This window comes from Cyrtonyx montezumae, unplaced genomic scaffold, assembly GCF_038088225.1.
Source record: "Cyrtonyx montezumae isolate F1298 unplaced genomic scaffold, pur_monq_1.0 scaffold_25, whole genome shotgun sequence".
NCBI lineage: Eukaryota > Metazoa > Chordata > Aves > Galliformes > Odontophoridae > Cyrtonyx > Cyrtonyx montezumae.
In genome coordinates this window covers 14754379-14780043 of record NW_027071992.1, presented here as the reverse complement: position 1 = coordinate 14780043, position 25665 = coordinate 14754379, and the positions used below count along the sequence as shown (strand labels likewise).

At 53.5% G+C, this 25665-nt stretch overlaps 2 protein-coding genes across 3 annotated transcripts; both read left to right on the top strand.

The window, feature by feature from the left end:
- Positions 1–633: 633 nt before the first annotated feature.
- On the top strand, positions 634–13598 carry ARID3C (AT-rich interaction domain 3C). 2 transcript variants are annotated; one of them, XM_065739722.1, is made up of 8 exons: positions 634–933; positions 1320–1652; positions 8210–8282; positions 10907–11090; positions 11184–11428; positions 11555–11812; positions 11962–12051; positions 12772–13598. In XM_065739722.1, the coding sequence occupies exons 1-8, from the start codon at positions 895–897 to the stop codon at positions 12912–12914; spliced, it is 1365 nt and encodes a 454-aa protein (XP_065595794.1). In that variant the 5' UTR covers positions 634–894; the 3' UTR covers positions 12915–13598. The 2 variants fall into 2 exon arrangements, with proteins under 2 accessions (XP_065595794.1, XP_065595793.1); XM_065739721.1 differs by having other exon boundaries at positions 8210–8288.
- A 3914-nt stretch (positions 13599–17512) lies between these two features.
- Positions 17513–24379, top strand: DCTN3 (dynactin subunit 3). The gene is made up of 7 exons (XM_065740025.1): positions 17513–17633; positions 17762–17846; positions 20714–20800; positions 21516–21599; positions 22458–22516; positions 23264–23323; positions 23964–24379. Exons 1-7 carry the CDS (start codon positions 17541–17543, stop codon positions 24051–24053), a joined length of 558 nt encoding a protein of 185 aa, XP_065596097.1. The 5' UTR covers positions 17513–17540; the 3' UTR covers positions 24054–24379.
- The last annotated feature ends 1286 nt before the right edge of the window (positions 24380–25665 follow it).

The following is a 25665-nucleotide window of genomic DNA, read 5'->3' as shown; positions in this document are numbered from 1 at the left end:
CAAAGCACACGCGTTCAGCTCCTCCAACAATGCTGCGTGTGCGCATGTGAACAACTTTGCAGCACGTATGCATGCACTCTGTCGCCGTAGACACCTTAAACAGTGTGTGTGTCGTCTGCACAGACTGCCCCGCACACTCACACACACAAAGCACTCGCCTTCCATGCTGTGCACATGTACCTGCGTGCTGCCACCCTGCATGAGCACACACAGCACACACACACTGCTTGCAGTGTAACACACACACACACACACACACACGTTGTCCATCTGCACACATACACAAGGGCAGGGCACTCCCTCACCAGGCGCTCACGCATTTCCCTGCATACACACACACGCGCACACACACACAAGGTGCTCACTATCCTTGCTGCGCACAAATGCACGGACCTCCAGAAAAGCAACATGCATGTGCGTGCAAGCAGAAACCTTCTGCACACATACACACACGTACGCAGAGCACACTCCTACAGAGGTGCACAGACCCCCGCAAACACACATATACAAGCATACACACAAGCACACACCCTCGCCCCTCCCGCAGCCCCGGGCTCCGCGCACTCCGCGGGCCGGTCCCAGTGCTCCCCTGGGGCTGCGCAGGGCCGGCCCTCCCCGGCTGCCTCCCTTGACGTGCGCTAGCAAATGGGAGCGGGGAGGGGTGTTGCTGCCTGCCTGCCACTTGTTGCAAGGGAAAAAAAAAAAAAAAAGAAGAAAGAGAGAAAGAAAGAAAAGAAGGGGAAAAAAAAATCCCACCCACCCTCATCTGCTGCGGAATAAAAGAAATATCGGCGGGCGCGGCGCCATGTGAGCGGCGGGCCGGGGCCGGGCGGAGCAGCGGCCGTGCCCCCGGGACGGCGGGGCGAGCCCCGGGCGGTGCTCGGAGCCGGCGGCATGGTGGAGAACCCCAGCCTGGCGGGCAGAGCCGCCCCGGTGAGGGCCGCGCCGCGACGGGACGGGCCGGAGGGGTTCCGGGGCCGCGGGGGAACGGGGTGGGAACGCCCCGATGGAAGCGGACGGGGCTTGCCCGTAGGACCGCGGGGGTTGGTACCGGGATGGGGGTTCCCCGGTGGGAGCGGGATCTTTTTGGGACGGCGAGACGCGGACGGGGGTGTTCTCTCGGATGCGTCCCGAGGGGTACCGGGAGGTGGGGATGAGGTGCACTCCACGCCGCCCCTCCCCCCTCAGCCCCAACAGCGGGTGCGGGCAACTTCGGGGCAGGGTCCCCTGTCGAGTGGGGGAGAAGAGAGTGGGGGTTCTTCCTCCTCCTCTTTCTCCTCCTCCGGTGGCGGTGCTGAGGCCGTGCCCTGTGCCCGCAGCCGGCCGCCCCGCCGCGGGGGCCCGGGGTGGCTGGGGGGCTGCGCCTGGCGGCGGTGATGGAGAGCCTGCAGCGGCAGCAGGCGGCCCGCCTGGCCCGCGGCCCCGACGGCGCACCCCGACGGCCGCCGGTCGAAGCCGCTCCTGGTCCCGGCCCCGCTCCGCCGCCCGCCGCACCCCGCCGCCGCCCGACCCCTGGCCCACGCCCGCTGCCCGCCGCTGCGGGGGAGGAGGGAGAGGAAGAGGAGGATGAGGAGGAGGAGGAGGAAGGGGAGCCCTGCGACCCGCCGCCCACCCCGCACCATGAGTGGACCTACGAGGAGCAGTTCAAGCAGGTAGGAAGCGTCTGCCGTGCCAGCACCAGCAGCCCCAGGCTGATCCCCGATATCTCCTCATGCCCCTTAATTCTGATTCCAGCCTTCCCCAAATAGGAATCGCTTATCTTCTCCCCATCCCCAGAGCTCACCTCCTGCCGTCCTGCTGCCCACAAGCCCTATCCTGACTGTATCCCAAGGAGACATTTCCCATATCTCCCATTGCCACCCAAATATCATCTTCATGTCACCCTAAATGGAACCTTCCTCGAGTCCTTCTCCTCTGCCCCCAGACTGCATCCCTGACAAGTGCAGCTAATGCACCCCAGCACCTCTGTCTGGAATCACCATCCCTCCCAAGATGGACACTGCATGAATGTTCCACAGCTCCCATTCCTGCACCTTACCTCGCCTGAACAAATATCCTCTTGGATTCCCTCTTTCCCACCACCCTACACTTTGTTGCATCCCAAATGGACTCCTCCTTCTACCCCCTACCATGAAGACCCATCCCACCCCTCCCTGGTGTCCCTAGTCTCCCTCGTGTCCCCTTTATCTTTCCCCCAGGTCCCTGCACTCTCCTCCAGCTCCACTATGCTTGGACAGCCCCAGTCTCTTTTGCCCCCGGGATTGGGAGGGTGGTGTGGGGGACAGCAGGGTGCCTAGAATCTGGCATCTCACTGTGCCCACCTGTGGCAGTTTCTGCAAGGACCTGTGGAGGTCATAGGGCCCCTGGGGCTCTAGAGTGGAGAAAGGATCTCTATGTTTAATACTGTGCCCACTTGCATGGATCCCTTCCCACTGGGTTGTGCTAGCCCCACTTTGCATGAGACTGCTGCAGGGATGTGAGTGTAGGTTGCACAGTTCTATCTCTGGTTTGTACATCCCATGAACTCACTGGGGTGGTGGCGGTGATGCTTGTGGCAGGGGTGGTGCGCAACGAGACAGAGCAGGCTGAGATGTCCCTGTGCTAAGGTGTGTGGCTTTTTATGATGGTGCTGCTTGAGGGGACGGGTGGACGTTCCTTGTGTCCAGTGCCTGGGGAACTAGGGACGTCCTCAGCCAGGAGGGGATGAGAATGGCTGCAGGGACCAGACTTTTGTTCAGATATTGCACAGTGCATTATGATTCTGGTCCTCGGTACACACACTGGGCCACTTCTGGAGTGGGTGCGCTGCATAGGTCGAATAACTCGGTGGGGAAGTATTACGTTACAGACCGCTGCGCTGAAAAAGGCTGACTGTCCGGTTCCCGGGGTCAGGAGGGAGGTGGGACACGGCTCCTCCCTCGCTCCCGGCCCCGGAGAGGCTTTGCAGAGAGAAAGCATCCCAGGCATTTCTCTCTTCCTTCGGCCCCGCGCCCTGCCCCTCGTTACAGAGGCTGCAAATCGCCGTGTAAATACGGGGGGACAGATCACAGAGGACATCGAGTGATAGTAACTCCCGAGTGGGAGCTGGTTGCTCGCCGGCTTCTTCCCTTTTTCCTCCCCAACCCTAAGGATATGAGTCGCTGCCCCTTGTGGGTTTCCCAGCTGGTGACTTGTCTTATCCTATCCAGCCCTGGAGATAGAAGGGCGTCCCATACCTCCTGTGCCCCCGGGTGCTTAGGAACAAAGAGACTATTGCCAACGGGTGGCTCAGATAGGATGAGACGGGAAAGAGGGGAAAGGAACTTAGTGGTTTGGGGCAGGGCGCGGTGCCCCGGGGGCTGCGGTATCATTAGACCTCCTCTGTCATTGTCCGGGAGGGGACGTGTCCCCGAGGCTGTATCTGACCTGGAGAACAGGTTCTCCGTTCGGGGCCGGGAGGAAGGAGCAGAGGAGGAGATTTGTGAGGGTTAATGGGGAAAACGAGCTCTTAGCTCGGGCAACCCATGCAGGGGAATCGGTTTGGGGCACCCGCAGTTCGAGGGCGCAGCGGGACCTTTGCTCTACGGGTTGCTGTGATACCGGCGGGTCGGCAGACCCCTTGCCCTGCCCCCTGCATCATCCCCTCAGTCGTTCGTGTCCTCTCGGTAGCGAAGCACGGACCAAGGTCCCCGGAGCTCTCCCCGCTGCCTGGGATGGTTGCGGAGACTCCTGCGAGGACGGGGCTCTCGCCCTGCCCCATCCCATCCCACCCAGGTGCAGAGCAGTCCCGCAGGGCTCTGGGTCTAAATTAGGGGCTCTCTGGTTACACCGCGGCACAAGGGCGCAGAAAGACCGCTCCTCACCGCGGCTGACGGCGGTTTCCCAACCACAAACATGGGGACGGGACCACCTGCGGCGAAGGGGCTACGAGGTGAGCGAGGCTGAGTGCCGGCGCTCAACCCCTCTTCTATCCCATGGAGGACCTTTGGGGGGATGCAACCCCGGTCCCGGTGCGGTCTGGGAGTGCCGGGATGCCCTTTGGCCACCGCAGCCCCAGCTCCCGGACCCCAGCTCCCTGGGGCTTTACGTCGGGGCTCTGGGGAGGAGGTGTAAAAACTAATCAAGGGTGTGAGAAGAAAGGTGCCAGCAGCGCGGGAGCTGGGGACAGGTGTTCGGGGAGCTGGGGATAGCTATGTCCCTGGGCTCGGGGAGAGGAGAAAAGGCTGAAGCGGGGCTGACAGGACCCTGTGTGACCCTGCCGGTCTCTGCCTCTGCTCTGTGCACAGCAATCTGATGAGAGTGGTGGGTTCGCGGGATGCACCCCCTCACCAGCTTTAACTTCTACTAATCCATTAATTGGGTTAATGGTGGAAGCAGGGCTGCTGCAGTGAGGGAGCATACAGCCCTGGAGAGGTGGGTCTGACCCTACGCAGGTGTGCAGCTGGTGGGGCTGTGGGAACAGGTACAGGTGTGTGTGGGGTGAGTGCACACTGGGAACTGCAGAGTAGTGGGGGTGTGAATATACACAGGGAGAATGTGTATGAGAGGTGTGTGAGTGTGCACAGGGTGTGTGTGCAGAGAGAGAGAGTGTGTGTGAGCAGGAGGGGGCTGTGCAAACATGTGGCGTGTGCACTGGGGGTGAATGTGCATGGATTAAGAGCACCGAGGGAGGCATGGGTGTGCTCAGCCCTGTTCACAGGGGCATGGGGCACTGCTGTGGTTGTTCTGTCTTGCAATGTCACAGAGTTGTAGGGATTGGAAGGAACTCCTAGAGATAACCTAGACCAAATCCTGCCTAAAGCAGGCTCCCTACAGCAGGTACAGCAGTATCCCGTGTCCAGAGTCCCCAGGGACAACCCCCAGGGCACAGTGCCACAGTGGCATCATGCATCAATCACGTTTTCTCCACACTCAAAGCTCTAACCCCAGTTGTGAGCCATTCTAGTGCTCTGTGCCTTAGTTTCCCTCCTGTTAAATGGGCTGGGGAGGTGGCCAGGGATCCCATGAGCCCCTGCCCCCCCAGGGCTGGGGGCTGCCATCCCAAGGCCAGTGCTACGAGCAAACATCCCTCACCTTGCCCCGAGCTGGGTTAATGTTTGCAGCAGGCAGCTCCCCCAGGACCAACAGTGGCGGCGGGGAGGGGGTTTTAATGGCCTGCCGGATCTGCTGTGCTATCAGCGCTGATTAAACCTGTTGCTCTGTAAAGCCCCGTTAAATATTAAGCACGGTGAATAGTTTGAAGGGGGGCACTTGGAGCAGGCTGTGGAGCTCCAGTGCAGGGGTTGTCTGGCCATGCTAGTGGGACGATGATGAAGGCATGGACACTGGGGTCGGCATGGGCCTGGTGGGGGCTGCAGGGTTGGGACACAGCCCCCCAGCTGCCAGTAGTGCTTTCAGATTAAGCCAGCGTCCAGGCAGTGCCGTCCCATAACCATTAACTTATTAACGGCGTGGGGCCAGGCGCCTGCAAGGTCAGGGGTGGATGGTGCCTGGCGGGGAGTGAGCTGCTCCCAGCAATGGGATGGGGTGGGGGGGGACTTCATAAGGGGGGCACAGAACCTCTGGGTCCCTGGCTTGTATCCCATGGATAAACTGAGGCACTGATGGCTCCACCACCCCACTGGCACACAATGGGCACCAGGTGTGTGGTTCCTGGCTGTGGAGTGAGACTGAAGTGTAGTGATGCTCCAAAGGGCTTTGTGGTTCCCAAAGGATACTGAGATCCCCAAATGACCACCTGCAGCATGCTGGGATGGAGGGTGGGTGCAGAAAGAGCATCTTCCGTGTTCCCTGTGTGAGCAGTGGGCAGATGGAGAAATTAGCAGGGTGGCTAATCAATGTTGTGCATATTAAGTGGCTGAGGGCTGGGGGGATGCGAGGCAGGGGGGAAGCCGAGCAGGGTTTGGAATCGATGCAGCCCATATTAGGAGGATTAAATCCCAGTGGCTGATCTGAGCCCTGGCAGCCAGTGGGAGGTCACAGCTGAGCAGGAGTCCCACTGCAAGAGCTTCCCTTGTCAGTACTGTGGGGGTGGAGGAGCTCTGCTACCTCTCTGATACCCTCATCTGCAGGATGGGCTGGACTATAGAGTCTGCTCTGTCCCTACACTTCCCAGATCAGGGAGAGGCACCTTCGGGGTGAGCAAGTGTGCTAACAGTATTATTTAATCATGGTGAGGTGGCAGGGGAGGCACGAGGTCTATTCACATCCCTTTAATAAGCCATGTTCGACCTGCTGCCCTTTAACCTGGAGCAGTCCTGTTATCCCCATTCCTTAAGGAATAAGGACGTTGTCATGGTAATGGAGTGCCAGCAGGGAGCAGGGTGCCTGGAGCTGCACCTGCAGTGGGTTCTGGACAGGGACACCCCAAGAGTTGTGCTAGGCTGATGCTGGGGACTGTGAGGCTTTTTTTGGGGGGCAAGGGGGGCCAGAGCCTCACAGATGGGGTCCTGAAGTCAGTAGTGCGGAACAGAGCTGTGCACCAGCGGGATATCGATCCCCAGGCTTGACAGTTTAATACTTGTGTTTATAGAGGAATATAGTTACATCGATGGCGTTAAATGAGTTACTAATTATATCAATACAAACACGATTAAAAGGGTCCTTGCTCATAGGTCACTGCAAGCAGGAGCTGCTGCTCATGTTGCACAATTGCCCCCTGAGTAAGGCTGACAGCTGCTGGACATGTGTGCGGGGAGTGTCCCTACTCAGGGGTCCATGTTCCCATGTGGGGGAGTACATCCCCTTTAGGAATGTGTGCGCTCATCTGGGGTGCATGCTGTGCAGGGCTGTGCATGTGGTGTGCAGGCTTATGCCTGCTGATAGGGAGTAGTTGCACCCGTATAGGGTTGTGCGTTCCTATTTGGGGTTGTATATGCCCATATGGTATTGTATATTCCCAGGTGGAGACTTGTGATGTTTTTGCATACAAGTACAGGGCTGTGCACACCCGTGTGGGTTGTGCGTACCTGTGCAAGGTTGTCTGTGCTTGTGTGGGGCTGTGATCTGTCACTCCAATGGCTGTCCCTATAGAGGCAGGGGAGAACACAGTGCCCAGCCCCTCTCCAGCCTGAGCATCCCCTATGTGGGATGCCCACTGTATCTCCTGTGCTCCACTGAAAAGCCGACCTTTGCTCCCAGCCTGATATAACATGTCTTTGTACAATAGATGAAAGGTGAGGGGTTAATAAATGGTGGAGCACAGATCCTGATGCAGAGAGGTAGCACCTGTTTGGGAGCTGTGGGAGCGAAGATGGATGAGGCAGCAGGGGTGCCAATACCCATGCTGGGTGACCCCCAGGAAGGATGTGGCTTTGCCCAGGACTGGCAGCAGCGGTCAGTGTGGGGGATTAGTCTTTATTTCCCATGCTGGGAGGGATGGAAAGAGTGGGCAGGCAGGCAGCCAGGCAGGGAAACAAGAGCCCTTGGGGCTCTGTGGGGTGTCAGAGCATACCCTTGTTCCATGATCTCACCTTTACACATCTCTGAATCCCCATGTCCTCATGTCCCTGCATCCCCTTCTCCTCACATCCCCATCTCTTCACAACCACACCTCCCTGTCCCCATGTCCTTTCATCTCTGTGTCCTTGTGCCCCCCTGTCCCCAGGTCTGCAGATCTCTGCATTCCTGCTGCCGACACATCTGCACAGCCCCACTTTCTTTATCTGCCTGTGAATTATGTGTTGTGTGGAGGTGGGGGGGGCTCCCTTTCTATTGGTTTTTAACAGCCTTTCCCTACACAATTGTTTTTTAAACGACTCTATTTTGTGCCTGACTTTGTTTTCCAGCTTGCATTTCTTTGTATATGTTTTGGAAATCCATTCTGGACTGCTGAGTTTTGTTTCTTTTCAATGGCTTTAAATTCTTGCCGGGCTCACAGGGAGGAATTGGTGTCTATAGCGCCTTCGATTGGTGCTAATTTTTCCTTCATGTGCTCTGACTTTTACTGCTGGGCCATCGATCTGGCGGGCTCCAATTTGTCATGGTCACCGAAGCGCTGTGCTGGAATCAGGCGAGCTGCACGGCATGGGTGCATCCTGCCCTGCTGCACTCTGAGGTGGGGAAACCGAGGCAAGGAGGGAACAGGGTGATGGTGTTGATGTTCAGGAGCCCACAGCAGTCCTGGGCATGGGCTGGTGCAGGGAACAGGTGATGCCATCAGAGTTTCCATCCTTCATACTGACTGCTGCCTGGTGCTGGCAGCACTGATGCCTCTCTCCCCTGTCCTCAGCTCTATGAACTGGATGAGGATCCGAAGCGCAAGGAGTTCCTGGATGACCTCTTCAGCTTCATGCAGAAGAGAGGTAAAGGTGGGTGGCTCGGGTGGGTGCACTGGCTAAGGGGGGCTCATGGTGTGTGGCACTCGTGCACTGAGCTGCTGCAGGTCTCTTCAAGCCCCTGGGGCTAGCTGAGCACATACAGTGTCACATGTGTCACTGTCACACGAGCTCGTCTCTCACAGCCCACCCTGCATCTCTCCTGATGCACACCTTTACATTTGCACACCACATCCTATACGTGCACATTTACACATGCACAAACCCACAGATTTGTTCCCATATCCAAAGTGGACAACCCATCTTGGGGTGCTGTCAGCCACAAGGGCTCCTCTGGAACCCACAGGTTAGGGCTAGTGATGATGCCCATTGCTGATGCCCAGCAACAGCCAGCAGGAGTGTGCAGCAGTGGTGCCAATTAGTAGTGCTCTTGTATATATACAAGTATAGCCATTAGTGATGGACAACAGGGATGCCCACCAGCAGTGCCCATTGGTGATGCCCAGCAGAGATGCCCTCTAGCAAGGCCTGTTAGCAGTGCCCATTAGCATTTATGGGTTGTCACGGCTGTGCATGAATACTGCCCCAGGGCTGTGGGAACAGCACCGGGTGCCCAGGGGTTAAAGCCCTGCAGCCCACCCAGCCCATCGGAAATCTTTGCTATCGGCACAGGGACGAGCCAGCTCCCGGGGATTCGATAAATGCTTTAACCTTCGCCCTCACCATCCAGGTCCGCAACAATTAAAAGTTGCCGAACGCGGGCGTGCGGCTGGCTGTATTAATTAGAGCCTTTTGCCAGTGTGTGGATTAATGAACATGCTGCTCAATAGCCAGTAAACCCCAGGCAGAGGTTAATGCCGAGCTAATTAACGGGGGAAAGGTTTTGGGGGGGGGGGGAGGGGGGAGGGACGGCCTGGAGGCAATCGTGTGCAGGGCAGAGAGGGACAATCAGCCCCAGATCTGCCTTAGGGATCATCAGGAAGTGTGGGTGCTTACCTGTGGGGCAGCACCACCTGACTCCTGGTAGGGCTGAGTCTTTACAAACTCTTTTCAGGGCCGTGGGGCTAAAAGCAGAGGGAGGTCTACATGCTGCCTCGTGGGCACTGGGTGACCTCGCCTGTGGGACAGGCTGGAGGGAGCTGGGGGAGCACTGGCACTGTCCCCTCTGCCTCTCCACCCCCCAGCATCCCTCAGCCAGAAGATTCATGGGCCACTCAGAGGCTTCATTATCTCTCTCTCCAGAGCTAATTAACTCCCTTGCTATTGGGGCCGGGGCTAATTAAGTGAGTGCCTGGTGGTGCAAGGAGGAGGGAGGGAGCCTGATGCTCCCCTGTTTCACTCCTTTCCCCAAGGAGGAGGGGATCTCAGTGTGACCCTGAGGGGTGCTTGGTGTCCTGGGGTCCAGGTGGTGAGTACTCACATCTCATGGGTACCCAGGGGTGTCCAGACAGGATAGACATCCTCAGGGTGGCAGTGGCTTGGGAAGGGATGGTGATCCCCAGGAGGTTTGCTGCTTATCCCCTGCATTTGCCCCCTCCCAGAGAGAGAGCCCTGCTGATAACAGAGCACCATTAATCAATCTAGGAACTAATTGCAGAAGCACAATGGCCCTACCACCTCTTCAGGCTTTTGAGCCATGCACTCCAGCCAGAACCAGGGCCATCACTCTGCGGGGACACAGACAGGTCCCTTTGTCAGTGGGATGGGCACTGGCTGTCAGAGCTGCGCAGCTCTGAGATTAATGGTATCTGCTTTCATTAGCCAGGGAGGGGGGAGAGAAGTCTAGAGGTCATTGATCAGATTCTGAGACCCCACAAATGCATTCATAGCTTCTGGGGAGATGGGGAGCCCCTGGCTCAGTTAGCGGGGCTGTGCTGGATAGGGCTGATGAAGAACCATGGGTAGATATCAAGTCAGTCTTTGCCTTTTTCCCAGAGTAAAAACTACCCCTTCCCAACCTGGAAAATAACACAAAGGGAAAAAGAAAAAGAAAAAAAAAAGTTAAATGAACTCAGTAAAGGAATAAAAAGAGCTCATTTTTCAGGCTTATGCGAAGGAGCCAAGCCAATATCGAGGCCATAAATTAGGGATGCTGGAGGATGGCGGTGAGTGACGGTTTCGTTTGAGGGGCAAAGCGAGGCCGTGACAGCCTCCCCAGCAGAATGGATGGCTTTCCAATACTGCCCACAGCCTGCCAGGGAATAATTATGAGATGAGATGGGACGGGATGGGGCAGAACAGGATGCTCATCCCTCCTCTGTCTCGAGTCACTGCTATGGTGACTGCCCCCGTACACGATGGGGCTGGGAAAAGTAGGGAGTTGTTTGTAGCCAGACCTAATGGCTTTGGGGACCATGCTGATCTGTGTTGGGCTTGCAGAGCCCTGGACCTGAGTCCTGATGGGGAGCAGAGACCCGTGGTACTCATGCTCCAAGGCTCAGTGTCAGAATGATGCCTTTTAGAATGCTCTGAGGAATTTGCAGATGCTCTACAGGAAGCTGCAGGAGTTTTGCAGGGAGACTGTTGTAAGAGGCTCTGGAGGAGCTGCTGTGCTGAGAGCTGGTACCCATGGGGGCAGTGTCCCCAAGCAGGTGGATGTAGGCTCATCTCATGTCTCCTTTCTTTTTCTCTCCCTCTGTGCTCACTGGTAGGGACACCTGTGAACCGCATCCCCATCATGGCCAAGCAGGTGCTGGACCTCTACACGCTGTACCGGCTGGTGACAGACAAGGGTGGCCTGGTAGAGGTCATCAACAAGAAGATCTGGCGCGAGATCACCAAGGGCCTCAACCTACCTACCTCCATCACCAGTGCTGCCTTCACCCTCCGCACACAGTGAGAGCATGGGGTGTCCCATAGGGGAAGGAGGGCTCCATCCCTGCTTGGCACTGCTCAGCAGAAAGCTGATGCCAGCTCTGTTCCCCACAGATACATGAAGTATCTGTACCCTTATGAATGTGAGAAGCGGGCTCTCAGCTCACCAGGGGAACTTCAGGCTGCCATCGACAGCAACCGGCGGGAGGGGCGGAGGCAGACATTTGGCACCGCACTCTTCAACTACTCTCCCGCTGGCACCCCAACCCTGCTGGGCTCCCCCAAAATGCCCTTGCCAGCCCTCAGCATCTCTACCCATGGCTGTGGACAGATCAGCCAAGTGCACAGTGTGAAGAAAGGTAGGTGAAGAGTGCATCTCCACCTCTGAGGATTTTCTCCATCTCAGTGCCCATCCTACCCTGTAGTGTTGGTGCTGCGATGGGGTGGAGTGGAGCAGTCCAGCTGACCTCTTCATGTTGTTGCAGAGGATGGCACAGTGTCTGGGCGCATTGCCATTCCAGTGGGGCTATCCAACCATCACCTCACAGCAGCCCAAGTGGCTGCAGCCTCGCAGGCAGCAGTGCTGGAGCAGCTGCGGGACAAGCTGGAGACCGGTGAGCCCCCGGAGAAGAAGGTGGCCCTGACGGTGGAGGAGCAGCAGCGGCTGATGCAGCACGCCCTGCAGCACAACCTCCTGGCTGTAGCCTCCCAGTTCCCCATGAACATCAAAGTCTCCAACCGAGGTAGCACTGCAGCTCCCAGCATGGTCACCCCATCCCCTGGACACTGGGGACACCAGGGCAGGGCAAGATTCCCCAGGCAGAACGGAGCCCTTCTGCTCCATCCAGCTTCTGTTTCTCTTCGTGCTTATATTGGTATTTCCTTTCCCCAGATGACAGACAGGAGACCGCATTGAACCTGTCCACCAACGGCATTAGCAGTATCAACATGTCAATAGAAATAAATGGAGTTGTCTACACAGGTAAATAGAAGGGCCGCTTGGCCTGTGTAATTGCGGCCAGGAAATCCAATAACTTATAGCCACTGCCTGGCCAGCAAGTCCTTCCTTCAATCTGATGTCTTTACTATAAAATCCATTGTAACAAAGTGGCAAGGGCTGAAAAGAGGAAGCAGGAAGAGAAGGGGGGTGGTGAGGCTGGCAGCTGTCACCCTGAGGGGGCTGGCAATGAGTGCCCAAAGAGGGGGGGTGGACAGATGGATGGACAGAGTTGGTCTGAGAGGTGTTGAAAGGCTTGTGGTTATACTCACCATGGGATTTAGGATTTGAAGCCACCTGCTGGAAGGGTGAAGAGAGGACAGTGTCGGGGTGGTGAAGAGGATGCAGGTCCCTAGGAGAGGGTGCTCAAGCACCTGTCTTACTGACAGCACACAATGGGGCACAGGAACCCTCCCTGTGTGATGGTTCAGCTCCCATGCTGGCTAAGCAGGTCACTTTGCCCAAGCCTGCCATGCTGAGACACCCCAATTAAAGCAGGTTAGCTTTTCCTTCAGCACATGAATACTTAACAAGCCACAAAGGTCAGGACTTGTGAGTGTGCACAGCCACCAGCCCAAGGGTCCTGGCCACCTCGATAGCTGCTTAAGGGAATGTGAGAACAGGGGTGGCACTAAGAGTGATGTGGGGCTGCTGCCCCCTGAGGTGTTGTTCCTTTCCTGTAACCTCTTTTCTTTCACTCCGCAGGTGTCCTGTTTGCCCGCCGTCCTGCAGGCCCCCTGGCACCTGGTGGAGGGGGCACCCAAAGTGGGCCAAACCCTGCAGCCACCCGAAACCCACTGCTGCCAGCTTCTTCACACAGCCACACTCCCACTGGCACAACGCCTTAGGGGCAGTGCTCTTCAAAAAGCTGCACTCCTGAACATGGGACAAGGATGTGCCCAGTGGGGAAAGGATGTGCCCATGAGGGCCTGGGGAGCCTCTTGTTGCAGTGTGGGGCTGTGGTAGTGCAGCAAGCAACCATGGGTGCCCTTTCATCCCTCACCCACAGGTGTGCAGCTACCCCTCACCCATGTGGTCCCCCAAAACATGTACCTCCTGTGACCCCCATGCAGCTCCTGCTGTCCTGGAACCCCAGTGCCCTATAGACTGCATCCTCTTGATGCAGTCACTGCATTTCCCCATACTTATCTCAATACACTCACTGCAGCCCCTGTATATACCTCAGCTGCTACAGACCGTACACCTTGATGCTCACTTTGCATCCCCTGTACACTCCTCACGTCCTCTGTAGTGTCCTTGATGCACTCACTGCAGCCCCTACATACCTCAGTGTGCGCACTGCAGCCTGTCTGCACACCTCAGTGCTCTGTCCCCTCTGCATTGTAATGCTGTCTGGCACACCACATTCCTTATACACATCTCTTTGCACACCGTACTCCTTACGTATGCTGGCAGTGCACACCCTGCATCTCTCACACACAGTATCACTCATACATCCCCTACACTGACTCCTGTCCACCCCCCTGGTGCACGCTGTGTCCTCTACACATTCCCCATACACACCATAAACCTCCCCCCCCTTCCCCTCCCCCACGCACACTCAGAGCAATTGCTGCGGCTCTCCCCCTTACTCCCCCTACACTGCCCCACCCTGTGACACCCCCGGGGTCACCCGAGGGCGGTGGCACCCAGCGCTGGGGACACCTCAAGCCCCCAGCTTGGGGGGGGGGGTTGCGTTGGGAGGCACAAATTGGGGATACTGGTGGGACTGGTGGGGGGGGGCGAGCTGAGAACGGGGTTGGGGCCTATTGGGGTGGGGCTGTGGGTGGGACTTAATGCCAGAGGGTGGGAGTAATGCACTGGGAGGGGCTTGCTGGGGGGCAGAGCAGGGTGGCTCAGCAGTGCCACTCATCAACGACACAGATGCCAGGGTCCTCATCTGGGAGAAGGAAGGTGGGGGGCCCTGAACTACCTCGTTGGGGCAGGGGGGAGGGAGTGGCTCCTGCACCCACCCACACCCTTGGGAGCCAATGAAAATGAGTGCGAGGCAATGCTCGCCTCTACCTCAGTGGGGGTTTGGTGCTGCCTGTGCCACCCCCTACGGCAGCGCGACTGTGTGTCTATTAAAGCAACTGAACTGAACCAAGCTGGAGCCACGGGTGACACTGAGGACCACAAGCGTCGGCAGTTGGGATGGGGACAATTTGGGATGCAGTACACCTGTGGCACCCTGGGGTGTCATCTGTGATGGCCAAGGCTTTGCAGCCCATGTTGCTGTTGCCTCCACCCCAGGGTTGTTCTCACTCCTTGGGTTCTGAAGTGTAACTTGGTGCCTTCTCATGTGCAGAGTAGGATGGGCAACAAATCCAGCCTGGCTGGGAGCTGCAAAGCCTCATACAGTCTAACCATGGATGGGAGATCTGCCATGTGGGGGTATGGTTACAAGCTGCTTGGGTGATTGCTTCAGGGTTGCACTCTGAGATGACAGCACTGCTGGGCCAGCCCGGAGGCACAGGTCCACGCATGGGCACGTATGTTATGGGATGCACAGGGGAAAGCGTGAACAAAGGCACCCCCTAAGATTGCAATCCTGCGCACAGGCTTCCAGCACCCATAGGGACACCATCTCCCAGACAGGGTTCCAGTAAGGAGTTCCCAACACCACCCCAGCACCCGTGAGGCGAGGTCCCTGGTGCCCACGAGGACAGCCCCTCCTGGATTGAAGATGACAGTGGGGTCATCTTCTGAGGACACCCCTTGGAATACCCCCCCCCCAGGCACTGGGACGCCCCCGGATGCCTCTGGCGCTGGCCATGGTGCTGCAGAGCGGGGCCGAGTGGGAGCAGGGCTCGTGGGGAGGAAATGGGTAGGGGATACGGGGGCCGTGCAAGGGAGCCAACGGGCTGCGCTAGTGCTGCCCCCGGGGTGAGAGTGGTCATAGGGCTGCTCAGAATCATTGAGTATATCGAGTTGGAAGGAACTCGTAATGATCATCGAGTTCAATAGCTATGTATGAAGGTGCGAGGGTCATGAGTGTGTGAGTGGATGGGTCTGTGTGCCTGTGTCTGTGTGCCTGTGTCCATGTTCCAGCATATGCCTCAGGGTGCAAGGGCACCCAGGGAGTTTTTGCTGGGTTCTGGGATGTGGGTGTCAGCACAGTGTGGGAGTGAGGCAAATCAGCCCTGACAGAACTCCTGTAACCCCAGCACAGCTTGCCAAGCGGGGCTGGAGTGAGATCAATGCAGCCTTAATTGGGGTCTTGTGTCCCTTGTCACTGCTGAGCAGCACCGGCCATAGCACATCGAGCGCCAAGGCCCCAGGGGGCCAGGAGGGTACAGGTGGGCCAGCATCCTCCCTTGTTACGCAGCTCAGGGGGTGATGTGCAATGTCACGCTTCCTGGGGGGCTCGGGGACACAGCTGCTGTCACCTGAGTAACCAGCCCTGATCGATGCCGCTTCCCGCATCCCACAGGGAACATAATTGAGCAGGAGGGAGGAGGTGTACGGGTGCAGGGGCGATCCAGCCAAGCAGGAGGAGTGCTGGATCCAGCTTCAGCAGCAGGATGGAGGCAGTTGGAATTGTGCCACCACAGGGATTGGCATGGAGATGGGGATGGGGGTGGGGATGGGAATGGAGATGGGGAAAGAGCCCTTCTGGCAGCCTCTATGAGTTGGAGTGGAGGAGGTTCACCATGCACCATGCAAAACTGTGTGCAGTCAGTGGCTTCAGGCTTGTCCTCTGACCCCAGATCCCCAGTGCGTGAGCCCCAGCCTGAATTTCACACTTTTTAGGTGTGGGTTATCTACATCCATCCAGTGCAGGGGCTTGGGCATTCGTGGGCATCAGCCATCCTGCTGGGCACAGGCTGCAGTAGAGCTGTTCCCCTCTAAATGCACACCAGCATGGTGTTCACAGCCTCCAGCCTCTGCTGCAGCCCCCAGCCACTTCTGCTAACGAGGCAGTTTCTAATTGTTGCCTTTGTGGAACAAAGTGCAGCTCTTCCCTTCTGAAGATGCTTCTTCCACAGCCCAGCTATCGATCCTCAGGAAGAAAGGCAGAGCACTGGGTCTCAGCCTGCTCACCCCACCCAAGCACTTTGCTCAGCTTCTGCACAGAGATTTTAGGGGCTATAAATATTGCTGGATCCCTAAGCCATCCTGTAGCACCTTTCTGGCAGCCCAATAGAGCTCCCTCCAGAAACACATCCATGCAGGTTTCTCCAAAAGCAATACATCCTATTTATTTCCATGGAAACTACATCAGATACAAAGAGCACAATAACACTATTTAATAGAGCAAATTCTCAGCTACAAAACACTGTTTGTTTGGTTTGTTTGGTTTTTTTTTTTTCAAAATAGGCACCACTATTAGCTATGCATTTTCACCAGCATTGAACAGGGCCCTGCATGCTGTACTCATAACAATTTGTAGTTGAGGCAACACACTGTTACCACTGCTGAAATGCACCACCCCACCACCTCACATCTACTGTTTGTTCTCCATAAATGTTCAGCAAGTATTAATGGATGTCACAGTTGTTTCTGCAGGAAGGAATTCGGCATCGCTTCCTTCATACACACTCCCATGTCAGACAACATTATGTCAGACTGCTGTCTCTGCTGCCATCTGTCACATGGCAACAAAATGTAACAGGATATTGTTGGGAAGGTTCAGCCTCTACTGTCATACCATCAACAGCAGCCTATGATATTGCAGGTCAACAGAATAGAATAGAAGACACTGCTTTCAGAGCAGACCTGTAGAAGGACGGAGCTTTTTCAGGGCATAGCTGCACTTTCAAACTGCAGCCATCACTAGCATTGCCAGCAACGCTGATGAAGTACTTCCTATTAGCAGATGGCTTTGCTTTAAAGGCCAGGCCTGGCATTAAGCACCCCACATCTCCCAGGTACAAAAGCAGCCCCATGCACTCCTCAGGAGAGGGACAGAAAGAAGCTCTGGGGTCTCCCAGACCTCTCCATCTGCAGCCTGAGAAACCTCTGGCTGTGATGGCTCTGCTGCCATGGATCCATCTCGGCCCTTCAAAGGGTTCCTATGGCCAAGAGTGCAGGTGGGGCTGGGGACAGCTGCTGCCTTCATCAGCCCCTCACCACGTGGCAGTAGTCGATGGGAGGAAGGTGAATGCAGGCCTGGGGGAAAGCCCGAGGCAGCTTCTGGATTTCAAAGGCTCTGCATCCTCCGGTCCCGCCATTGCTCTGTTGCTTTTAACACACCCGAGTGCCTCTCGCCGGAATGAAGCGCTCATCGACCGCCCGGATGCCGCGAAGCTCACACACCTCTCTCTGCAGTGCAAATCAGCATCGACCGCCCCGCCGCCTCCGGGGGGCTCGGCGCAGCTCCGCATCCCTCCCTCCCGCGCCCTCATGCCGCCCGGGGATGTCCGTCGCCATGGAAACGGCCTCCCCTAGCAACGCGCCGCCATGGCAACGGGGCGTCACCCGGGCGGGGCGGGCCGGAAGTGGAGCTGAGCAGCTTCCGGCGCGAAGGAAAGATGGCGGCGGAGATGGCGGCTTTGCAGCAGCTACACTGGCGGCTGGAGGAGTTGGAGCAGCGCATGGGCGTCGGTGCCAGCGAGTCGCCAAAGGTTGGGGTTCTGTTCTCACGCCCTCCAGACGCCTGGTGGGGGTTTTCCTCCAGAGGCCTCGCTGCAGCCCGCCCCTGTCCCTGGGCCTCGCGGCCCGCTGGCAGTTGACGGGTCCGTTTCCTCCGCAGGTGGCCGAAGAGCTCGTCAAGGTGCAGGTGGCTCTGAGCAACATCGCCGGCAAGAGGGAGAGAATCAAGATACTGTTTAAGAAAAGTGAGTGGGCTGCCGTGCCGGGGTCGGTGTGGGAAGGTAGCTGTGGCAAGGGAGGCTGGTGTGTGCTGTGAGCCTGCATCCCCACCTTGGGGTTCAGCGGACTCCTTCGGAGTTCTGTTTTGCCACTTAGGGTGAGGGAATGAAAGCCAGCTCACTAGAGATGAGCCTGGTGCAAAATGTCAAAGCTAGGGCTGAGAGCAGTACTGCAGCTGAAATGCGTCCATATCAGTGCATGCAGCATGTGCAAGAAGCAGGAACTAGAAGCCACTGTGTAACAGGAGAACTATGACATGGTTGCTGTCACTGAAATGTGGTATGATCACTTTTACAACTGGAGTGCTGCAGTGGAGAGCTGTAAGCTCTTTAGAAGAGATAGAATAGGAAGGAGAGGTGGTGTGATGGCTGACTATGTTAAGTAGCGTTTCATACCTCTGGAACTCAAAGCTGGTATTAATAAGGCCAGCTGTTCTGGTTCTATTTACTCCCAACAACTTGTGTCCTGCCAGCGCCCCTGACAGGCAAGATAGCGTGAGAAACTGAAATGTTTTTGGATCTGTACAGCACTGGAGACTTGTGGCACCTATCGACAAGAAGAATCAAAAAGAGCATCTGGGAAAATGTCTATCAGACTGACTCAGTATCGAGGAAAGTTATGGAGTAGATTGTCTTTGAGTGTGATTATAAAACATGTGAGATAACCAAGAGATTAGGCCTAGCCAATGTGAGTTCACGAAAAGCAGGACGTGCTTGACTAACCTGATCTTCTATGACCCAGTGACCTGCTAGGTAGGTGAGGCTATGGGGGTAGTCTGCTCAGACTTTAGCAAAGCCTTTGGCAGTGCTTCTCACAGTATTCTGCTACAGAAGCTGACAGCCCATGGCTTGAACAGGTATACCTTTGTCTGTGTAAAAATGTGGCTGGCTAGCTGGGCCCAGAAAATGGTTGTGAATGGAGTTAAATTTAGCTGATGATCAGTTATGAGTAGTGTTCCCCAGGAGTTAAGATTGGTGCTGATCTGGTTTATTATCTTTATTGATGCTGTGGGGTGGGGATTGAGTGTACACTGTTAAGTTTGCAGATGACACCAAGGTGGGGGGAAGTGTTGATCTGCTTGAGCATAGGAAGGCTTTGCGGAGTGATATGGACAAGCTGGGTAGCTGGGCTGCAGCCAATGGGATGAAGTTCAACAAGGCCAAGTGCCAGGCTCCGCACTTCACTTAGAACAACCCCTTGCAGCACTACAGGCTTTGTGGGAGAATGGTTGGAAAGCTGCCTGGTGGAAAAGGATCTATGGATGATAGTTGACAGCTGGCTCAACAGGAGCTAGCAGCGGGCCCAGGTGGTTAAGAGGGCCAGTGGCATCCTTACTTGTATCAGAAACAGTGTACTCAGCAGAACTGTACTCAGTGCTGGTGAGGCCACACCTTGAGTACTGTGTTCAGTTTTGGGCCCCTCACTACAAGAAAGACGTTGAGGCACTGAAGCACGTCCAGGGGAGGGCAACAAAGCTGTGAAAGTTCTGGAACGCAGTTCTTATGAGGATCAAATGAAGGAGCTGGGATTATTCCGTCAGAAGAAGAGAAGGTTCAGGGGAGACCTTATCACTCTCTAAAGCTCCTTAGAAGGAGATTGAAGGAAGATAGGGATAGGTGTCTTCTCCCAGGTGATCAGCAATAGAATGAGAGAGAATGGCCTCAAGTTGGGCTGGGAAGGTTTAGGTTAGATGTTGGGAAAAACTTCTGTGGAAGAGTAGTAAGGTCAAGGAACAGGCTGCCCAAGAAAATGGTGAGATCACTCAACTGTTCCTGGAGGTGATCAAGAGAGATGTGGAGATGTGGCAGTGAGGGACATGGGTTAGTAGCCATGCCGGTTACGTATTGACAGTTGAACTAGATGACGTTAATGGACTTTCCAACCTTAATAATTCTATGATTAATTTTTGGATGTTGGGATTCTAACACCACCAGAATTATAATGGTGTTTCATAGACTGATAGTTTCTTATGTTATGTTTCTTATTTTATGGAATAAGTTCTTTTTGTTATCTATTCATGCATGCCCCAAACTTGAAAGCCTGGTTTGGATTTAAACTTGCAATATGTCACTTGAATTTGCTATGTAATGTGATTTTTCCACTGAGCTGCTGGGAGTGTGGAAAAGGCTGCTCCAACCTGCTCTTTACTTTATGTAGCTGTGCCCAGAACACGTGTCTGGAGGACTTCTAGGGTCTGAGCTCCTGAAAATGCTTCTTGTGGGTTGATAGCAACTACACACACTGGACCATCTCTCCTTTTTGTGTGTGGTGGGAGTGCTAGAGATGTCATCCTAGCACTGCTGATCATGTCTGTGGAACCTTCTCTAAGTCATGGAGCACCAGCTGTGTGCACAGAGCTGTGCTTTGACCCACAGAGCTTCCTCATGGCCAAGACTTGTGGCCTGGCACCCTGGGAGCAGCATTGGGAAGGCTAGTGTGGTCCAAGGCTGTGATGAGTGTTACATGTGAAAACAGTTAACAGTGTACTTGTAAATAATTCTAGGGTCAGGTTGAGGGGGAGTTCTCTGGTTTTGTATCAAAGGTGGGAAGAAACAGATTTAATTGGTATTGTTAGCCAAACAAAAAGCAAGACATGGAGATGTCTGTAACAAAGCATTTATTAGGCTCTAGTCATTTATAAGTTCTTGGTCACAGTTTTCCAAAGTCACCTGTTTTCATGTGCTGCAAAAATTTGTGAATCTGAATCAAAATAACCCCAAACGTATGGTATTTACAAAGCAACCTTGTGTGATGTAGTGCAATGGGGAATTCTACTTGTAAAAATGATAATATCTTTCTTACTTTTCGTCTTCAAACCTATTTTTTGCTTTAGTTGAAGATGTAATAAAGTACCTAGACCCTCAGTACATTGACAGAATGGCTGTTCCAGATACTGTGAAGCTGCAGTTCATCTTGGCAGGTATGGCTTAAAATGAATCTCAACATTTTCAGCACTGCAGAAGCTGTCTTTTGCATAAGGTGGATTGGGATCAGTTATTTTCTTTAGTTAGAAAGATCTGGAAAAGCAAACCTCTTTAGAGCTACCTAAAATGTGATTTGTGTGGGGATATCTGTCACCCATTGTGCTCCCCTGTGCATGTCCATGCTGTCATTTCCTCTCTTCTGATCTTCTGTCTATAAATCACTCTAACCATAAATTAACACAAGGCTTAAAAGAAAAACAAGTAACTTGCAGGGAAAGAAGAGTTTGTCTTAGCCTTGTTTTGTGAATGAATTAGTGTGTAGATACTTCTGACTTAAATTTCTGTGAATGAGAATGCAGTCATGAGCATCACAAAAGCCTAAATGAACTCATAAACAAGCTCTTTTTTTGTATAGGTAGGTAACTGGAAAAAAAAAAAAAAAGCTGGAATACAGGTGTACTCCTGTATTGAGGTGGGGGCTGCAACTGACCTGTTTAAGAGCCCCTATAACTTGGTAACTTCTAAGTCTATAGTCATAGACGTTCATGCCTTTAGCTTCAGCTATGAGTTTTGTTTTGTTTTCTGTATTTGCCAAGCTGTTCTCTGGTGTGTTGGGTGCAAATCGTTCAGAAAACAGATTCATACCACTAACCCACAGCCAAAGCACTGTCTTGTATTTCCTAATATTCTTTCTTATCCTTCCCTGATCAGAGGAGCAGGCTCTTCCTTCTCGAGTATCCCTCCTGGAGCAGGTGAAGAACCTTGAGCCCATCTTAGACAGTGCCAGTATCCAAGGTACGCTGATTCTTCTCCAGGTGTCTGAACAGCAGCTGCTATCCTCCAAGCTATTGCCTGTGCTGTCTGTTTGTTTCTTTATTTATTTATTTTTGGTGAGCCTCAGTCATGTGTGCTTAGCTGTTCTCTCCTCAACTTAATGTGAGTAAAGCTGATACAGACACAGTGATATGTCTGTTACTCCCTCACACTGCTCTTATGTTCCATGTCTGATTTCTGCGAAGAAGTGTGCAGTGCTCAAGAAGAGAGCACTGATGAATGTCTTAGCTGTGACCCAGCACACCTGGGGTGGGAATGTGCCCCCTGCAGCAAGGGGTCAGTGGGGTGATGGTGTAGATTAGTAAAGATGTTAGAGGCAGTGGCTTGGCAAAGAGGCTGCAAAACTATGACTAAGCACTGTGTACTATCGCCATGCTCTGGTGCCCCTCCTGGGTTCTGCTTATGAGCTGTTTTATATCCAGAACATCACTGTTTCTTGTGTAGGCAGAGATGCTTCTCTTAATGTTTATTACAGCGTCCACCTAATTGTTTACTCCCTCCATGCAAGCACCTGCTAACTCACCCTAACTCAAGTAGTTAGCAAATAAACTTGCTATTTGATGTGCAGTGTAGCTGTGTGTGTTTTTGTTTGTTGGTTTTTTTTTTGTGTGTGTAAAAAATATGTTTGTGGTGTGGAGCACTTGAATTCATTGAGCAGAATTTTGCTGTGATTTGTCCTTGAAGAAATAATGAGGGTTTTTTTGTCTTTTTGGTTGTTGGGGTTTTGTTTTGATTGTTTTATTTTGTTTTCTGTTTTTAATAACTAATCCTATATGATGGATCCTATAAAACAAACAGAATGGATTTTTGTGCTTTCAGCGGTACCTGACCATGCAGCCAAACTACAGCGACTCTCTCAAATCCAGATACAGCAACAGGTAGTGTGTGAATGTTCATGACAGTCTTGAGTAGCCAGAAGAAGGAACCATTGGTTAGTGGTTGTACTGACTCCCTTGTATCTGCAGTTTCAGTTGTTTGAATTTCTAATTGATACCACTTTTTTGTTGTTGTTTTTTTTATCTTGTCCAGGATATTCTTGCTGCAGTTTTAAGGAAGTTTAAGCACTTTGGGGGGAGGTATCTAGGATTTCTAACAATTGAGTTTGAAATGGGAAAGCTTTTTTACTCTACAGTAAACCTCTCAAAATAAGCAGCAGTGTGTTTAACAAGCTGCTGTTCTCCTTTTCACTGGATCACTGAAATGTTGCACTTCTTCAGTGTCGCAGTCTCTGGTAGACGGTGAGTGCTGTCACCTTGTCTCTTTCCTTCCCTATTTGAGTACCCCATGAGGTGGGAAAGATGCAGCCTGGGCAGCACTTAATGCATGCCCCTTTCTTGTGTTTTGCTGTGAATTTTCATTCTGAGGCAAGCATAGTATGTGTGCTGGGGAAAAAAAAACATACACCAGTATTAGCATAGTTGCTGTCATACTGTATGAGCATGGGTCTTTCTTCATAACTTTCTTTCAACTACTGAAACTCTTACAGACACTGTGTGTGGTCATAGCCAGGGCCTGAGTTCTAAACTCAGTACTGGCCTTGATCAAGGTTCCCTCTGTCTTGCCTGGAATTATAGATGTACTTAAACTTATTTACTGCTTACTGATTGAGGCACTGTTTTTTGCAGGAGCAGTGTGAGCAGTTTACTGATGAAGTGAAGATGCTTTTGGAAAACTACAACAAGACTGTATCCTTTTAGCTGGTGCCTTGGACTTGATAAAACTGAACTGCACACCTGCCTCTTGGGCCACCTTGTCCTGTCAGATGTAGTTGGAAACAGGCAATCTCCAGCCTTATCTGGTGTAGTGATGCTTGTGTTTTCATCATACTAACTTCAGGAGCAGAGTCATTTTGTACTGCTAAGAGCCACAGCTGTCCATCTGAGACAGGAACGGCAGGATATCACCTGTGAGCCAAAGCTTCTGTGCTGGATCTTCTCACAGTGTGGCTTGGCACAAAGGAGTTGGCACATCTGTTGGATATGCCTGTGACCTGCCAGAGCCTTGCAGCATCTCATCCTGTGTGCAGGTGATCCCAGTGCTGAAACATATCTTGAACTGCAGTGGTTGGAGAGCTCTGCTCTTTTCCGAAGACCTTTAAGTTGCAGAACTATGCAGTGTTTAGAAGTGGTTCCTGGATGCCCATTGGTGTGTAGTTGGTTTGAGTCTGTGTAAGCTGTGTACGCCCAGGTTCCCTATGCCTTTTTCTCTCCCAAGGAATTGGTTTTGCAACAGTGCTGTCAGGCTGGCAGCTGTGTTCTCGCTATGCTCCAACCTTTGTTTCCTCCTTGAAGTTTTCACTCCTTTTTCCTTAACAGGAACATCCAGACTCTGCTTCTCTCCAAGCAGTTTGTCCAGTGGAATGAAATACTAACACAGCTGGAAGCTGCCAGTGAAGTGAAACCCACGGCAGAGTGATGGTGGAGCTGGGAGGGCAAAGAGCCAAGGTCCCAGGACCTTGTTAGCCTTGAGTTGCTCAGAAGAGACTGCAAGAACTGCTTGCATCCTCTTGCCTCAGCATTTTTCTCCTCAGCATGAGTATGCTGCAAATGATGTCACAGGCTCCTGGGGGCAACCTGGCTTTGTGGCCCTGAATCAAAGCTGCACTGTCAATATGTCATTGTTGCATATAGTTTTCTTTTAATATGCCACTGTTATTAACGTGTTATCTTGCATTTCAGTGTTTTCCTTCAAAAATCCCTTCTTGCTCTTACTGTGGATCATAGTAAAGCCCTAAAACACTACCTGGCTTGTCTCTTCCTCTGTTGAATGTGTCAGTGGTACAGAATGATGTTAAGCTCAGGAAGGCAGATGCATGTACTGCCCATGGCCGATACCTTGTAAGGGAGTGTTATACCTAGCATGAACTGGAAACAGTCACCTGCGTGCCCCTTTCTGGGGTGGTTGCTGGTGTCCTGTCTTTCGACAGCAGTGAGAATTGGAACTCTCGGGAGACTGGGAGGAGCAAGTGACCCTGGTCTCATCCGGACTATGCTGCCCAGAATGGTGAAGGTGAGTCTGAGCCCCAGACAGTCCTTTCTTAATTCAGAAAGAGGAGTTTGCTGCCCCCTGCCTGCTCTTGCTGGAGCATGGAATTTGTCCTGATACAGAAGACAGTTTCTGAATGTGAGCTCATGCCTTTGTGAAGCCTACAGCTCATAAACAAAAGCCACGCAGGATGGTTTAGGAACTATGACACTGGAGGGGTGATGTATGTGTCATACAAGCTAGGCTGGAAGCTCCTTCCAGCTACATGCTTCAGCATTGGTCAGCTGACAGTACCCATCTGGTCCTGCACCCAGTAGTAATGCAGGCATTTCATCTTAGGTGAAATGAGCACAGCTCTTGTCCATACAGGAAAGCAGAGTGAGCAAATGCAAATCTCTGTCTATAGGAGAGTAAAAGGATAGTCCAGGAAGAGAACAGATGTTACTCAGGTAAGTGAGAGTGATTTTAAGCTACTTCAGAATCAACAGGACTACTAAATTCTTTGTCTACACTTTATGGCCAGCCCAAAGGAGGGCCTGGGGGCAGCCTATCCTGCAAGGGCAATGGATGGCATCCTATAATGCTGTGTCTCACTTCTCCATCCCCACAGACCAGGCAAATCTGAATCCTGGATCACAGGTGAAAGCTAGCCAAAAGAGTGGCCATTTACCACATAGAACATGTGTGCCTGTAGAAGGGGATGCCAGCCTATTGCTGGCATTATGGGACCTCAGAGCTGTCTGGGCAACAAGGTGATGTGGAGCTTGGCTGTGGTCTGAGTGGTGCTGCGGTACCTCCAGATGAGTCACTGAGAGCCACAGGCTGCCCCCATGGCATGCCTAGGGAAGAGAATAAGCTCCAGGGGGAGCAGCTGGCTCTCCCTGACGTATATCTGTCACTCTGTCCTCCTATGGAACAGCACACCTCCCTCAGTATCCCTGAGCCCATTTTCCCTCTCCATCCGCAATACACCAGCCCTAGTGTCAGAGGCAGGGTCTTTGAGCTCTTCAGCCCAGCTTGTCAGCACAATGCACTTTGTTTC

Coding starts and splice junctions, on each gene's coding strand:
- ARID3C (XM_065739721.1), top strand. CDS start 895: ATGGTGGAGAACCCCAGCCTGGCGGGCAGAGCCGCCCCG. Junction 1,653..8,209: donor ACGAGGAGCAGTTCAAGCAG/GTAGGAAGCGTC, acceptor CCCTGTCCTCAG/CTCTATGAACTGGATGAGGA. Junction 11,429..11,554: donor AGTGCACAGTGTGAAGAAAG/GTAGGTGAAGAG, acceptor ATGTTGTTGCAG/AGGATGGCACAGTGTCTGGG.
- DCTN3 (XM_065740025.1), top strand. CDS start 17,541: ATGGCGGCGGAGATGGCGGCTTTGCAGCAGCTACACTGGCGGCTGGAG. Junction 20,801..21,515: donor GCTGCAGTTCATCTTGGCAG/GTATGGCTTAAA, acceptor TTCCCTGATCAG/AGGAGCAGGCTCTTCCTTCT. Junction 23,324..23,963: donor TGGAAAACTACAACAAGACT/GTATCCTTTTAG, acceptor AGGAACATCCAG/ACTCTGCTTCTCTCCAAGCA.